Raw genomic sequence first — 16,249 nt, forward strand, 5'->3', positions numbered from 1 at the left:
GCCAACCCTCACATGCTAGGTTACTCCACACTTGATGGGTGTACAAGAAGAGAAGAGCAAGGCACAGAAATGAGAGAAGAAGTGGCTTGAGAGATATAAGTGAGAAGACTTTTTATTGTAAACTTGCCTCTTTATTCCTTTCATTTATGGTGCATATAGAGATTGACAACAGTTTACAATGGATTCATCTATATATATCTGATCAAAGCCACATGTGATATTACTCTCCTCACATGTATCACTCCTCACCTCTCGAACAAAGTGCTTTCCCTCAAGCATCTTGTTAGCAGGACCACTTTCATAACACCCACAACTAATACTACAGATAAAAACAATCATACACTTCGCTAAGCAGTTAATACGATTAACCACACAAAGGAAACACACACCAACAACATGAGTCAGTGAACTGTGAGTATTAGAGAACAAAATAAGGAAGAAGAGTAATCTTTTCAAAGAATAAAAAATGAACAAGTAGTGTACCCAACTCATAATTCAAAAGGCATTCTTGTCCTTTTTTATTAAAAAAAGTTTGACCTCATGTGACACTATTGTTTTGTTTATGTTTGCAGTCAGCTTGATAACAATAATTTCAGTGGCAGTTCCATTCCAGCTTCATACAGCAACATGACAACACTTGTAAAATTGTAAGGCCTTCCTAGAGCTATTCATTGAGTCCTATTTTATGAGCTTACTCCTTGAGTTTGTTCCTAAAGATAACTATTACATGGAGTCCATTTCTTCATGGCACTATAAATATTCTGTAATAGTTAATCAAAGCTAAGACCCTGGCATGTGACACAATAGTAACTGGAGGGAAGTTGGTTCTATTGAGAGGTAAGGTTCTGGCATGTTGCACTTTAACATTACTTAGTAACTGGAAGGAGTTGGGTATATGATTACTTCAGCCTCAGGAATGAAGTCTGGATTGCTTAAATTTTCTCAACCTAACTATTCAGCAACAGCTTGCAGAAGGAAATGACCAATACATGGACTATGAACTTGATCTTGTTTGTCATAAGTATCTCCAACTAGATGGTAAATGTTTGACCATTCACAACACTCTTTTGCACCTCATATCGATGCAAGTGAACCTCACCTCAATTTGACACCAAAGCCACTCTCCTTGAGCAACAATTTAAGTTTTTATTCATGTTTATCTCTTGTGATTCTCCATGTAGAAATGCATTTCTAACATGATCTATGAATCATCCAATGAAACATGACAATGAGACAAATAAAGAAACTATAGGCATCTTTTCATCGGTGAAAATTGACTGCATATTTCACATCATAAATCCTTTGCCTGCTAGTTCAGCTCTTGCAGATTCTGTAGTTTGAGCCTTCTTTCATTGATCATAAATTCGCCATAGATTGTCATTGCCTAATTTACCCCCAGACCCTAGCTCCTCAACCAAATTTGTTAGTTTTGTCAATCGTGAACAAGAAGTGATTGTATGGTATTTTTGTTGTTGGATGATGATCAGTTGAGACAATTAGATAATTACATTGAATTTAATTAATTGTCTTTTTTTTTTTTATCTTTGTGGGGAGCCTGGAACCTTTATTTGTGATGTATTCGAAGTTTGGATTAAATCCTTGTTATTCTGGTTGATGCTGATTGATTAAATTGATATTTGTCAATAGATTGCATCACATGACAACATAGTGTATATCCACTTTGATTTAGTTTGATAATAGTTTTCATTTTGACACTTTTTTTATTTGATACTAATTAGAACAAAGCAACCCTTTGCTATGCCAAGAGAGATGATTGCTGTTAATCTTGATTGACTAACCATCTATTCCAAAACTTCGAGCCGGTAGGTAAGAAACTAATTATATATTCATATTTGTAACACTCCCCTTTTATTTGCGGGTGGGGTGCTTTGACTGATTGACCCTGAGTTCTGATTAACCCTGATCTCTCAACACATGAATTGATTAGATATATACTTTTTTATACAGGTGGAATCAGAACCCTACCCTCCTGCTCTAATACTACTAAAGTTGATTGGCTAAGTACTTTCCCAAAAACTTGAGCTGATAGAAAAGAAACTAATTTATATATTTATATCATTAACAATGAAACTAAGGCAAAATGAATAACTCGCCTCTCATTAGCAATCACTTTGAATCACAACCTTTGAGGTTCATGGTCTTCGTTTGGTATCAATTTTGGTAACATCTCAAACACATAGCATATTGATAGAGAGATGATACAACTCCATATGGGTCGGACTATTGTAAAGGTTTGAGTCATAATTATTCATCCATTTTTGTTTAGAGAAAGAAATCAACTTAGCAACATCTTTGTGTGTGCTAGAGAGAAATTGTTAACCATTTCTAGAATCCCATGAGTTTTTGATTTTTTGTTTTTGGTGTTCAAAATGTTTTGTTTCTTGCATCTTAATGGTTGATCACATTTTTTTCTTACAGGAGTCTTAGGAACTGCAGTTTGCATGGACATATTCCTGATTTGAGTGGGATGCCTCAACTTGGCTATTTGTAAGTCCACTGTGATCTTTTCAATGACATAGAATATACATATCATAATATTTTAGGTTTTAATGACCTCAAGTATGTTTCTTAACATTGATAAAGTCAGTTTGATCACCCAGAACCTTTTCCCTATCATGTTAAATGCTGATTGCATCTAGTAGTTTATAGTTTATACTTTTTAGCATTAATGTCCTTCTAAACTCCACAGGTTATCTGTTTGAAAACAAATACAATGGCTGCAGTCTTCTCAAAGTTATAAATCTGGGTCACTGGGTAATATTGTTAGGGAGTTACGTGAGAATATGTAAGGACTAAGGGTTCCTCCTCTTTTAGTGAGGTGGATTCCTTCTCACTTTCTTGAAGGTGGGTTCCTTCAAGGCTAACCACCTTTCTCTCTTCTTGGTGAATTTCTTGTAAATGGAAGTTTTTCCTTGGTGTGGTTGGTCTATCGGGTGTAGCATTGACTACTACCTTATTGACAACTTCTGCCCCTTCATCTAGTGCCAATTGTTCTACACTAAGTAATAAAAAATTTCATAAAGAGTTGGATCCCACAGTTATGGGAAAATGCAGTAGGTAAAAAGTAACTTCTAAAAAGAGGTTGCAATCCCACTAATCTTGTTTTCTTAGACAGATTAAATTATACTTCTGTGGTTGCATATACAAATAATTATTTTTTGATCTAATATGGCTTAATGTGTTTGCTAAGCAAACTTACTTCAACAACAACAATAAAAATTAAGCCTTTATCCCATTAAGTGGGGATGATTATATGGATTCTCTTATGCTATTGAACTCGATCTTTTATTGTATCAGTATCTATATTTAAAGCTAAGCAAACTTACTTTAATGCACACAAATTGTACCTTTTCTCATAGTTAAGGTGTGAGGCATCCAAAAGCGCTAGGTGCTATAGGGCTTGAGGCGCACGACGCAAGGTGAGGCGCCTGTCATACTAAAGTAAGGCACTCTGGTATAAATTTTTACTATTCAAACCTATATAGGGAATGTCGGTCAAAATATTTCACTAACAAAATTATAGTTCGTAAAATATTAAACAATAATGTAAATATAAACTTCACTAGCAAATACATACATTATGCGCATAATTCAAATTTTAAAAAAATAAATATCTAAATCATCAAAATCTTCATCATCTTCATCAATCATATCATTCTCATAATCACCAGCTGAATCTTCATCGGTTTTCTCAAGATCGATTTCTTCCTCCTCTCACAAGGTGCACAGTCACAAGAGGCTCGCTTGGCTGTGCCTTGTGCCTAGGCACAGACAGGCGAGCGACTTTAATAGCTTATGTCTTTTCTTCATATTTTAGTTTGTAACTTATGAGTTATAATACAAGTTCAAGTATATATTTTGGTTCTTAATTAGTTTGTAGGATCAGAAATCTGATTATCCAGAGTTCATAACCTCTTCTTCAGCAAAAGGTGGAATCCGCCACCCTAGCGGCCCCACATGGTCGGTTCCACGACCATCTGTGAGGAGGTAAATCGGGAAGCTGCAGTTGGTCACTACGGGGAGGGTATTTTCCTCGGCTTCGCCGAGATTCAACCCTTGCCCACTTCAGTAAGTCTACCCTGCACTAACCAACTCAACCATGCCCCAAGGGCAAGAGTTCATAACCCCTCTATCATACCAAGGTTGTTTGACAATCACCTACTTGGTTATCATTAACTAGGGTACACATGTTTTCAACCACATTCTTGCTTAATCTGCTCGGACATGATGAACTATTTATTGAAATCATATTTCTTTCAACTTGCTTGCTATCTTATTCTCCCATGGGTCTTGTCAAACCTGGAGAATTATCTTATTATTGTTATTTTTCTAATGTTACTCAATTTTCTTTTACCTTTCTTTTAATTGTTCATGATTTTTTAATATTTCAGGGATCTTAGTTGGAACATGTTGAATGGATCCATACCGCCTAATCTTGCAATTAACATAACAACTATGTATGTGAGATTTCACTGCTTTGTTCTTTAAACTAATTATGCACTGTTCTTTCATGCGCCTTTCCTGATTTTAACTTAGAAATTAAAATACTTTAATTTGGATGCTATATGTAAAATTGTTGATTCTTTCATGCATTTCTCGTTGATGAGTCTTTTGGTTCTCTTGCAGTGATCTATCACACAACTTTCTTAATGGAACAATTCCTTCAACCTTTAATGGACTTCATAAGCTCCAATGGGTGTAAGTCAAAGATTAGCAAGACATCATAAAATTTTGTCATGTCTTTCAATCAGAAGAAATGAGCGAACATAGAATACACTTGACTTTATGCATATATTATTTAAATTTGCAGGTCTCTTGAGAATAATCAACTCGTTGGTTCTGTTCCATCCTCTATTTGGCAGAACAGAATTTTCAATCCAAATGACACTTTAATCTTGTATGATCTCTCTAGCATAAGATATAGTTTTTAATACTTTATAGCTCACCATCTTACAATCTCTATATGCTGCATGCAGGAATTTCCAGAATAATTCTCTTACAGATATACCTTCTGCTAACTATCCTTCAAATGTCACTGTATTGTAAGCTATCTTGTGCAATCCTTTGTTATTTTCTTGTTGGCCTTTTCTTCAGATTGCCTTCACTGGATGCATTGTAGATGTTCTTGTTTTGTGTAATCATTACAATTTTCTTTTCGGTCCTTAATCTTCATTAAATCATAATTCTAGCTTTTTCTTTCCCAAGATGAACGTTTTTCTAGTTTTGCTTTATACCATCTTATCTTCTCTTTTAACTTTATAATCGTTAGTGCTTTCTAATTGCAATTATGCTCTGCCTAGTTTTTGGTTTCTTCTCTTTTGTCTCCTCGTGCAGTCTTGAACCGAAATACTCTCCAGGGAATTTGTTTTTCTTATGAGCTAGATTTTCCAGGGATTGTGATGTTGATACATGTGGTTTGCTCAGTCTTTTAGGTGTAGCAATGTGAAACATATAAATATACGGGTTAGAATGTATTAGACGACTTTAATCAAAGTTCACAAGATTTGTATGGAGCAGACATCTTCTAAGAAGTCTAGACCCGACCACGGTTCAGAACCGCCGGTTCGACGGTTCGGAACCGCCGGTTCGACGGTTCGGAACCGCCGGTTCGACGGTTCGGAACCGCCGGCCGGTTCGGAACCGCCGGTTCGACGGTTCGGAACCGCCGGTTCGACGGTTCGGAACCGCCGGTTTGACGGTTCATGGCAGGTCGACCCTTAACCTTAATCGCCCAAGACGGTTACGGTTCACGGTTCGGAACCGCCGGTTCACGGTTCGGAACCGCCGGTTCACGGTTCGGAACCGCCGGTTCACGGTTCGGTTCACGATTCGCGACGGTTCGAGATTATTATATTAAAAATTTTAAAATTTATATAAAAGAAATATTGAAAAAAAGAGAAAAAAGTCGATGTAGTTTAGTGGTGCATATTCCAAGACCGGTGAGAATTGCGTTCGTTCCCTATCAACGACGTCTTAAAATGGATTTGAATTAAATAAATATAAATATAGTATATATATAATTATATTAATTTTACAAACAAAAGGTGTTGTAGAATAGTGGTGAGTATATGTGCTTGTGTCCCAGGATATCCTGGTTCGATCCTAGCAACGATGTTTTAAATTGTAATTTAATTAAATAAAGAAAAATATATTTTATTTGAACACACATTAAATATAAAAACCATTGAAAAAAATCAAAAAATCCCAAAAAACTCAAACCGGCGGTTACTGTTTGAACTGGCGGTTCAACCCGCCGGTTAACCGGCTTAACCGGCTGAACCGCCGGTTCAAAGTTCATTGAACCTTAACCGGCCCGGCAGGATGCCGGGCCGATTACGGTTTGGCCCGGCTAACCGGGTCAACGGGCCACCGGCCCGTTGACCCGGGATGTTTTAAATTGTAATTTAATTAAATAAAGGAAAATATATTTTATTTGAACACACATTAAATATAAAAACCATTGAAAAAAATCAAAAAATCCCAAAAAACTCAAACCGGCGGTTACTGTTTGAACTGGCGGTTCAACCCGCCGGTTAACCGGCTGAACCGCCGGTTCAAAGTTCATTGAACCTTGACCGGCCCGGCAGGATGCCGGGCCAGTTACGGTTTGGCCCGGCTAACTGGGCCAACCGGCCCGTTGACCCGGGCCGGGTCCGGGCTGGACCCGGCCCATGGTCTGGTCTACTAAGAACTCAATGATGACACTCAGAACTGTTGGATAAGTTTCAAGGATTTGGTGGAGAATGGTGCAAAGATGAAAAGCATAAAGTAGTTCCGAACTATTAAAATATAGTTAGAATTATGTAAATACAATGTGAAAATCCATCATCTAGTACACATATAGCTAGATGGGTCTACCTAGGTTTTGGTGGACTGGTTACCCATTTCCATAGAATCTATAAAAAATAGTTGATATATGATAACACTATCTAAATGATTGGTCAATCAAAACTTGAAAAAATAGACATTTAAATATTGCAGTAGATACTCTATATGCAGATGAAGTTATATATATATATTTCTAACATGGATGTTTACAATATTGTTTTGTTTAGTATGAATACCTATATTTTCTTACATTCTTGTTGCTACTATGTTTAGGTTATATGGAAACCCTCTGTGTATCAATGCAAACCAACTCAATATAGTTCATTTATGTCAACCAAGGAGTGTCAATCAAACTTCTGAAGGTCCAACAACATATGCAAATACTTGTCCTCCTTGCCCAGTAGATGAACGTTATGAGCACAACCCATTGTCTATGTCATGCCAATGCTCCCTACCACTCAGAGTTGGATTTCGGTTGAAAAGCCCAGGAATATCAGATTTTCCTTCATATATGAAGGATTTTGAGTTCCATCTGACCTCACTTTTGCACCTGCTGTCTCACCAATTGTCCATTGACTCGTACATGTGGGAGAGTGGGCCAAGGCTGAATATGAACTTAAAGTTATTTCCTAACAACTCTAGTCTATTTAATAGCAGTGAGGTTTTTCGTCTTGCGGGCACCCTAGCTTCATGGGAAATTCACATTTCAGATGTTTACGGACCATATGAGCTTCTTAGCTTCTCGCGGGGGCCTCGTGAAAGTGGTGAGTCTTTGACTATCTTTGTATATTAATGTGCTTCTTTTGCTAGTCATATATTGACACGTAAAAAACAGCAACACTGGAAACATTGTTCACACAACTTAAACCACCAAGATAATTGAAGAATAGACAAACTTTATGATCATGCATAATGTGTGCCTTTGAAACATGGAAACAAATTTTCTGTTAATAAATGATCTAAGCTAAACTGAGTTTTGGTATACATACTGAAAAGAAAGACTACTTTTCAGTTTTCACTATGCATCTGTGATATACCAAACTTGTTTCTGTTTCTATTTCTGAAGGAGGTTAGTAACTTGGCATACATAGTTGATACTGTTGGAGCCTATGGACAAAAAGTCCTTACAGAGCTTTAACAATAATCCTTGAGATATAGCCAACAAACAATATAACTCATTGTATTGAATATCAAAAAAATATCTGCATCGATGGCTGTCAGAACTGGATAGATAAAACCATCAGGCAATGCGATCAGAACAAAAGGAAAGATCATGTTCTTACCATGCATTTTTCCCGTTTAAGTAGCATATAGTACGCTATCATCATGATGCAGATAGGTTTTTGAATTAGAATATATGTTGTGGTTATTTTTTAAAAAAATTAAAATCTTCTTTTTGGCTTTAATCATCATGGACTCAAGTTATACATTGCTCGCAATCAAGATTTGTTACTGCAGATTCTTCAAAACTAATGGGTTATTGCAGATTCTTCAAAATCAAGGTTAAGTAAAGGTGCTTTGGCGGGCATTTTGTTGGGTGCTATTGCTGGTGCTGCTTCTCTATCTGTGATGTTGACAGTTCTCATCATGAGGAAACATCACAGATATTACTCTATTTTAAGGAAAAAATCTTGTAAGTTCATTTATTCTGAGAAAGTACCTTAAGCTACAAATGTTAATCAGATTTGAATGTGTCTTCTAGGTTGTGTTTAAAACCAGTTTAATCAACAATTAACAGAGTAGTTGTCTGATACATATCATCATGAAACTCTGTTTGTTTCAACTTGTTGGGTAAGTTTTATTGATTTTATTCTCTATTGAGGTCTATTTAAAGCTATATTGGTAGTAATATTCAAATAAATTAAATTTTTTTTGTTATAGTAACTAATGTTTTTTTGGTCTTCTACCCTTACACCTTTCACTTGAATGAATTTAATTCTTCTAGCTATAGAATATATCGGCCACCTTTGAACAATCCATACATTCTCAACTTATTTTCTCTCTTTTTATTTTTATTTATTTTTATCTATTCTTGTAACTCCACAAATACATATTAATATTCTCTTCAATTCCTAATATACACTATAACTAATTGTTGTGATCCTCTGTTTCTACTTTGAATATGTTTATTATTTGTTTTTTTTCTTATGAATATGGGTTTACAACCCTAAAGTTGTAGTTATATTTTGGATGTGTAGAATTTGGAGAAGGAAAACATTGTATTTCATTATTATGAAATAACCATATAGATAAGTTATAAACCCTAAATCTAGAGTACTAGTGTAGCATAAACCCACTACACCTGATACCTAATGAACCCAATACGAATGAACTTGTTATATGCCCAATCTTCCTCTTTAAGTTGGAGTATAAATGTGTCCAATCTATGCCCAACTTGTTATATGAATTAGAAATATAGGCTATGACACTACGAACCAAAATATAATATTTGCACATGAGAGAAATAAAAAGGAAGGAATTAATGAAGCAAACAACCAATGATCCCTTTTATTACAGATCAACAAAGCTCTAGAAAAGTTGATGGAGCATACAAGTGACAATCTATTCAACCATTGATCAACACACAACTAATGATGAAGGGACGCATACAACAATGCACAATAGACTGAGAGACCAAAAGATTACATCTATCTTCTCCTGCCTTTTCCTGGTCACACCCAACTTCAAATACCAAAAGATTATTATCAGTCCCAAGAAACTTAGATCTGATAAGCCAACGCCTTCAAGGAAATCAGCACAGCTAATAGCGACCTCCCTCAAGAAAATATAGCTCCTCTTCTTGTCTTTAGTTTTACAAATGTAGTTAATATCTCCAACCACTAATGAAGTTAAGTCAGTATTCTGAAGGATACTAAATAATTTCCACATACTATCTCTATGAACTAGCAAATTTCAACCATAGACTCTTGACAACCTTATTGGAAGAACTAACTGTAGCGATAAGCTATTTGTCTTGAAAAACTACACTAACCTCAACAGCCTACTTTTACCAAACAAGAATTTCCCCCCCAGACCTTCCTTTAACAGGTGCCCAAACACTAGACCAATAGATTTCATGCCTGTTTACCCATCTCTCGGTAACATCAACATTCAAATGTGCCTCTTGACTCTTCCAACAACATGAAACAAGGGTCAGATCTCCTTATGTGCAGAAAGAGATTCTCAGTGCTGTCTTTCTTTCATTATCTCTCATGTTCTGAAAAAATAGCTATCACCAAGCCTGTTAGATAAGACACCCAACATTGCATTCCACCCTTTATCAATGGCCAAAACTTATTATGTCTACCAGGCATCACTAGCACCTAAACCTTTATTCTTGTATACACCTACCTCTACAGACACTATCCACACAGAGTTCTTATGCCCTATTTTTCTACAGTTATTAAAAGAATTAGGCACATTCTTGTAATATATGGACTGAAAAGAGATTATTCCGATCTCAATCCACAGTGCCTGTAGCAGTGGCCAATCCAGACTAATGAGAACACAAAATTTTGCAAACTTAGCCTGGTCCCCTAAGTAGTGACCTGGTTAATCTTCTTAGTGATTTGCACAACCACAGCCGATGGATCTTCGTGGTTCTGATCAAAAGGTAGCCAGGAAAATGCAACCTTATGAGGACCTCCATAGTATGCTCTACAAAGGGCTGGAAGGAAGGTCATTTTGCTTGTTTGCTTTCTGAACAACTGAACCTACTAATGTATTGTTATTAGTTCTACATATTATATATCGGGTGAACTTAAGTTGTCCCTTTTACTTTTACAAAAGATGATTGAAAATTGTCAATTTTTAGAAAATCTGTGCGCCTTCCCCTAGTTTTTTTTATTTATATGATTGCCTAAGGAATGTTAGAACTAGTTCTATTGTCACTTTAGGATGACAATTTTAATACTGTGATTAGAGAGGCATGTAAAGGGCGAAGAATTAAGCATCATCATAACTCAAATTTACACTTGATTGAAAGATTGATTGAAGATGCCATTGTATGTTCATTTCCTTCTCCTTCCAATTGCAGCAGTGACAACTCTGAAACTCAACAATGTAAAATGCTTCACTTTTGAAGAAATGGTCCTAGCTACAAGAAATTTCTGCAAATCCGCTCAAGTAGGCCAAGGAGGGTATGGAAAGGTATATAAAGGAACATTAGATGATGGAAGGCTTGTAGCCATAAAAAGAGCACTAGAAGGAACTTTACAAGGGTCAAAGGAGTTCTTGACAGAGATAGAGTTTCTGTCACGGTTGCATCACCGTAACTTAGTTTCTTTAGTTGGTTACTGTGATGAACAAAATGAACAGGTTTGTCCTTTGCAGATTGATTTCTCTCCTTTGCTATTTTTTCCTCAGGAAGTTTTCAGCTAGATATTTAAATACAAGAATTTGGACAATTTCTCAATTTTCTTTCTCATTCATCTATTTATGTGGATCTGTGGAGCTTACTTTATAAATTTGTAGAGATTTTGAGTCAGAGAGTTCACAGTTCATCAGAAAAAATCTGCATGTTTCCGTTGTTTAAGAGTAATATCTAGCTAGATAGAATATTGATGATGCTGGAAGTCTGCATGGGAAAAACTATGTTGTATTTTTTGTGGTTTTAATGCTCAATAAATTTCTAAATATTGAACAGTGATAGCTACTCGAATGTAGGATTTTCTGATAGCTCAAAAAATTCTTGCTGACTCCAAAAATCTTAGTAACCTTGTAAAAATTCACTTGACATGCCCCAATCCGTATCTGTTTCTTTTCCCTTCTCAATTTTGATTTCGCATGTGATTTACCATTACAATATTTGTCTGCAAGGTGGGAAAGCTCTTTGCTATGAACATATTTATATTACTAGGCTGTTTATAAAACTAAAACTGTAGGTTCAGAACTTACTGTTAATTTCATTCACAATTTGGTCTGATCCCAGGATACTTTGACTCACTTCTATTTCCGCAGTTACTCTTCATAGATTTTGTTGCATATGGTTCTGAAAAAGAATCAGCCAATCAGATTGTCAATTCTGTGGTGAATTTGGTCCTTCTCCTAATCTAGTAATATTGGTATTGACCTTTGAATATATATGTATTAGTTGATCCATGCCTATTAGTTTGGCGACTTATGATTCCAAGCGTCTCTAATCCATCTGACAGCTCTTGGTTCATTTGAAAATACAATAAATCTACAAGTTATTTAAAATGGAAAAGCTGGAAAGAGAACCCACTGATATATTATTAGAATATAAGTTTTTTTTTTGGATAAGTAAAAAATGTGTATAGCACGAACCAAGAGTACAAGAGCTAGTTCTTAGGAGTTACTTATGTTTGGCAAAGTATCATATCAGAGTAAACTTCCAAGGACTGGTATACATGAAGTTGCACAATTTTGAAAATCTTCTCAATGCCTAATTGCCCCTCACCAAAGAAACTAGAGTTTCTAGTTCGCCATGCATAATAAATAATAGATGACAAGGCTAGATGATGAGCCTTTGTCAACACCCTACTCCCACGATAGTGTCTACTGTTCCGGTTGAGAACAGCTCCAGGACGTGTCACCGGACCTCCTCGTAGATGATTTTGAATAGTGGCTGATGGTGGAGACAATGGGAGCTTCACGATCGCCGGACACTTCACCGGAGTAGAAGATGAGCGACAACAGCTTCAGGGGAGACTTGCGATCACAGAGACCGTCAGTAGGAAGGCCAGGGGGGTGCCCTGGCGCGACCACTCCGACAATCAAGTCAGGGACGGAGGAAGAAGAAGATGATGAACAGTAGAAAAGAGAATGGTTGAGAGTATGAGAGTAGTCAGAGAGAGAGAGAGAGTACCTGCGGAGCGGAGTGGCCTTTTTAAAGAGGGATGAGCATGCATATCTGTCACGTCATCATTTAAGGAATGTCTCGTCATGATAAATAAGATGTCAGGAACAATCGAGTTCCTTGTCCCATCGCCGGTAAAGCGCTATGTTGTCACCATCCGAAAATGCAGCGGGGCAGGCCGCAGAGAGAAAGCATTAAATATAGGGGGCGTGGGCTTGTCAGAGATCATGATGAGGCGGGCTAGGACACTGTGAGAAATGTATTCAAGCTAAGGTGATGGCACACGTGAGCGGGAGCTAAGTAAGGTGATTCGACGATTCGGCTGACATAGGGCAGAAGGGGGCTTTGGCTAGTGCATGACCGAAGAGAAGGATTCGGCGAGGCTCCTGCCGAATGGAGGGATTCGGCGAGGCTCCTGCCGAACGGAGGGATTCGGCGAGGCTCCTGCCGAACGGAGGGATTCGGCGAGGCTCCTGCCGAATGGATATACTTTGTCGGCACGTGCTCGAATTACCCGAAGGGGTTGCCTTAGCGTGTGGGACCTATGCGATGGGAACGACATTAGACTCGAGTCTGACCATGACTAGCCCCTTAGTTCGCCCCCGGAACATCTACCAAAGACTCTCATTGCTCTCTAGTAGGTGGATATCTTTAGTGTCATATGCAACTAATCTCTAATCCTCCTCCATGATCCAACAATAGGGGGCACCCAAAGAATAGATATTCCTGTATCTCCAACACTTGTTCACAGAAAGTACACTGTCGATCCTCCAGATAATTCTGTCGGTCCCTAGTAGGAAGAAGCCTCTGTGCCAGCATCCAGAAGGTAACTGCATGATTCGGCAGTAAGTATGTCTTCCATACTATTCAGGATGGCTTCTTAGGAGTAGGATGCTTAAGGAAGTCATATGCCCTCCCCCCCCCCCCCCCCCCCCCCCCCCCCCCCCCCCCCCAACCTGAGTAAACTAATTTGCTAACCTCTGTCTAGCAGCCTCTGGGGAGCCAACAACCGATAATGTAAGATTTTGTATCCGCAACAGTTGCTTGATCAGAGGAGAATCTAAGTGGGCTGCCTTCCATATCCATATGTCAGCTCGTCGCAAGTAAGTATGATGAACCTATTTGATCGAAAGGGCATCCTCCTTTGCTTGTATCTGCCAAAGGACCTAGCCAGGAGGGCTAGGTTCCAAACTCACAAGTCTCGAAATCCTAGGTCACCTTCATCCTTAGGTCTGTACATATCCATCCATGACGCTAAAGGGTGCTTAGACGTCTACGTGAAAAACCCGCAGATGCTATAAATGTGATCACTGACACTCTGGGGTATTGGCAAGATGGACAACTAGAAACACTCCACTCCCTGCAGCATAAAAGTGATGAGTTGTGCCTTGCCAGCATAGGATAGCGTCCTCGATGACCAAGCGTCGATCCTTCAGAACCAAAGAATCAAGTAGGGGGTTGTAATAAAAAATCCAAAGATGTGCAATAGCTAGTGAAATTCCTAAATATTGGAAAGGCATAGAACTCCCTTGAAAACCAGTAGTGGAAAGCAGCCTCCTGTGGGTCATGTCATCATCTCTAGTTAGGGAAATGTTCGACTTCAGTCTATTCATTTGAAGTCTTGTTGTCTCACCAAACTTCTGTAGACAAAGAAATAATATACCAATCGAATTAGTATCACTCCTGCAAAGAGAAGTAGATCATCTGCATAAACCAAGTGTGCTAATCTGAGGTGAGCACATCGAGGGTGGAAAATGAAACTTGATCTTAGTGTACTTTGTTGTATCTATCTCCCAAATACCTCAACACAGATACCAAATAAAATAGGGTGAGTGTGGGTCCCCCAACGTAGTCCTCTGACCCCACTAAAAAAGCCCAAAAATCCCGTTGTTGATGGCCACCGAAAAAGATGTGGTAGTCACACTCCATAATCCATGCAATAAATTGCTCAGGAAAATGTAGTCCAATAAGAGCCTCATGAAAAAAATCCCAATACACCGAATCAAATGCCTTCTGGAGGTCAATCTTCATAATGCTTTTGGGAGATATACGCTTCCTATTATATTTTCGAAAGAGCTCTTATGCTAAGTGAACGTTATCTGTAATGAACCAACCTTGCACAAAAGCTGCCTGAGACTGGTGAAGGATGCTATCCAATATATCAGCAATTCGCCTAGCCAAAAGCTTAGAAATCACCTTGTAGAATGCTGTGCAACAGGAGATAGGCCGATAATTTGTCGCCTTACTAACATGTGCTGATTTTGGAACAAGAGCTATTAAAGTATGATTCCATTTTCTTAACAATTTCCCACTATTGAAGAACTCCATGACTACTGAAATAAAATGCCAATACACCAAATCAAGTGCCTTCTAGAGGTCAATCTTCATAATGCATTTGGGAGATATACGCTTCCTGTTATATTTTGAAAGAGCTCTTATGCTAAGTGAATGTTATTTATAATGAGCCAACCCTGCACAAAAGCTGCCTGAGACTGGTGAAGGATGTCATCCAATATATCAACAATTCGCCTAACCAAAAGCTTAGAAATCACCTTGTAGAATACCGTACAACAACAGGAGATAGGCTGATAATTTGTCGCCTTACTAACATGTGCTGATTTTGGAACAAGAGCTGTCTAAGTATGATTCCATTTTCTTAACAATTTGCCACTATTGAAGAACTCCATGACTGCTGAAATAAAATCTGCCCCTACCGTGCCCCAAGTTTGCTTGAAAAATTTAGATCCATTCCTGTCCGAGCTTGGCGCCCGTTCATCACCGATGTCGAAGAGCGCTGTCTTGATCTAGTCTACTGTTGGTAGACAATATAAGTTTTTGTTTTTTGGTGTTGTATCTAGATCCGTGATTTATAGGAAACACGCAAAGTTGCTAGCCTAACTTAATGATGAAAACTAACTTCCAGGTATTGACACACAACAATATAAAGACCCTTTATGTGGAACTAGAATTGCTATGTGATAGATTTTTTTGTTTTGTTCACTATCTTTGTCAGTATATAAGTTTCTATTTGAATGGAGGAGACTGATTGAATCTCCATAATAGAAGGACAATGTAGTCTTCATACATTCTCATCCACCAAAATCTTGAAATTGACTTCTTAGCTTTTTAGAGTTTGTTTGCATTACAATTCTTTAACAATTATGTCATTTTATTTAACTAACAGCTTACTGATATTTGGTGTTTAATCTATATTTACCTTTATCGGTGTTATTAGTATTATCATAATTGACTCTACTTTGCAGATGCTGGTCTATGAATTTATGTGCAATGGTACTCTACGTGACCACCTTTCTGGTATGCATATCATCATAACCTCTTCATAAAGCTTTAATCACTATTCCTGTAGCAAGAACATTTTGCAACTATAAATTAAAACCCATGTTTTTTGGATTATTGAAATTAGTTTTTCTCAATGTGACGTGTGGCAAACCTTGGAACAGAGGATGCTCCACATGTGGCTTAATAGAAAAGCCACAGAGAGTCCATGCATTCAGCTGTGGCTTATACGCCCCATTCTGAAAGTTACAATGTCCTCTGTAGCTGAGTGCGTGCATCATGCAA

At 37.7% G+C, this 16,249-nt stretch overlaps 1 protein-coding gene across 6 annotated transcripts in view; it reads left to right on the forward strand.

Annotated features, from left to right (window-relative positions):
• Positions 1 to 16,249, forward strand: part of LOC141839223 (putative LRR receptor-like serine/threonine-protein kinase At1g06840) — a 37,063-nt gene that overhangs the window by 11,143 nt on the left and 9,671 nt on the right. For all 6 annotated transcript variants that reach the window (XM_074726915.1, XM_074726916.1, XM_074726917.1 and 3 more), the window contains 10 exons: positions 573 to 647; positions 2,440 to 2,508; positions 4,413 to 4,478; positions 4,648 to 4,719; positions 4,832 to 4,918; positions 4,998 to 5,063; positions 7,123 to 7,613; positions 8,336 to 8,482; positions 10,886 to 11,166; positions 15,931 to 15,982. In XM_074726915.1, the coding sequence (XP_074583016.1) occupies positions 573 to 647; positions 2,440 to 2,508; positions 4,413 to 4,478; positions 4,648 to 4,719; positions 4,832 to 4,918; positions 4,998 to 5,063; positions 7,123 to 7,613; positions 8,336 to 8,482; positions 10,886 to 11,166; positions 15,931 to 15,982 (1,406 nt within the window). The remainder of the gene's footprint in view (positions 1 to 572; positions 648 to 2,439; positions 2,509 to 4,412; positions 4,479 to 4,647; positions 4,720 to 4,831; positions 4,919 to 4,997; positions 5,064 to 7,122; positions 7,614 to 8,335; positions 8,483 to 10,885; positions 11,167 to 15,930; positions 15,983 to 16,249) is intronic.

This window comes from Curcuma longa, chromosome 11 (assembly GCF_044706935.1).
Source record: "Curcuma longa cultivar G26 ecotype Majalengka, Jawa Barat chromosome 11, ITB_CL_G26_1.1, whole genome shotgun sequence".
In the NCBI taxonomy this organism is placed as follows: domain Eukaryota; kingdom Viridiplantae; phylum Streptophyta; class Magnoliopsida; order Zingiberales; family Zingiberaceae; genus Curcuma; species Curcuma longa.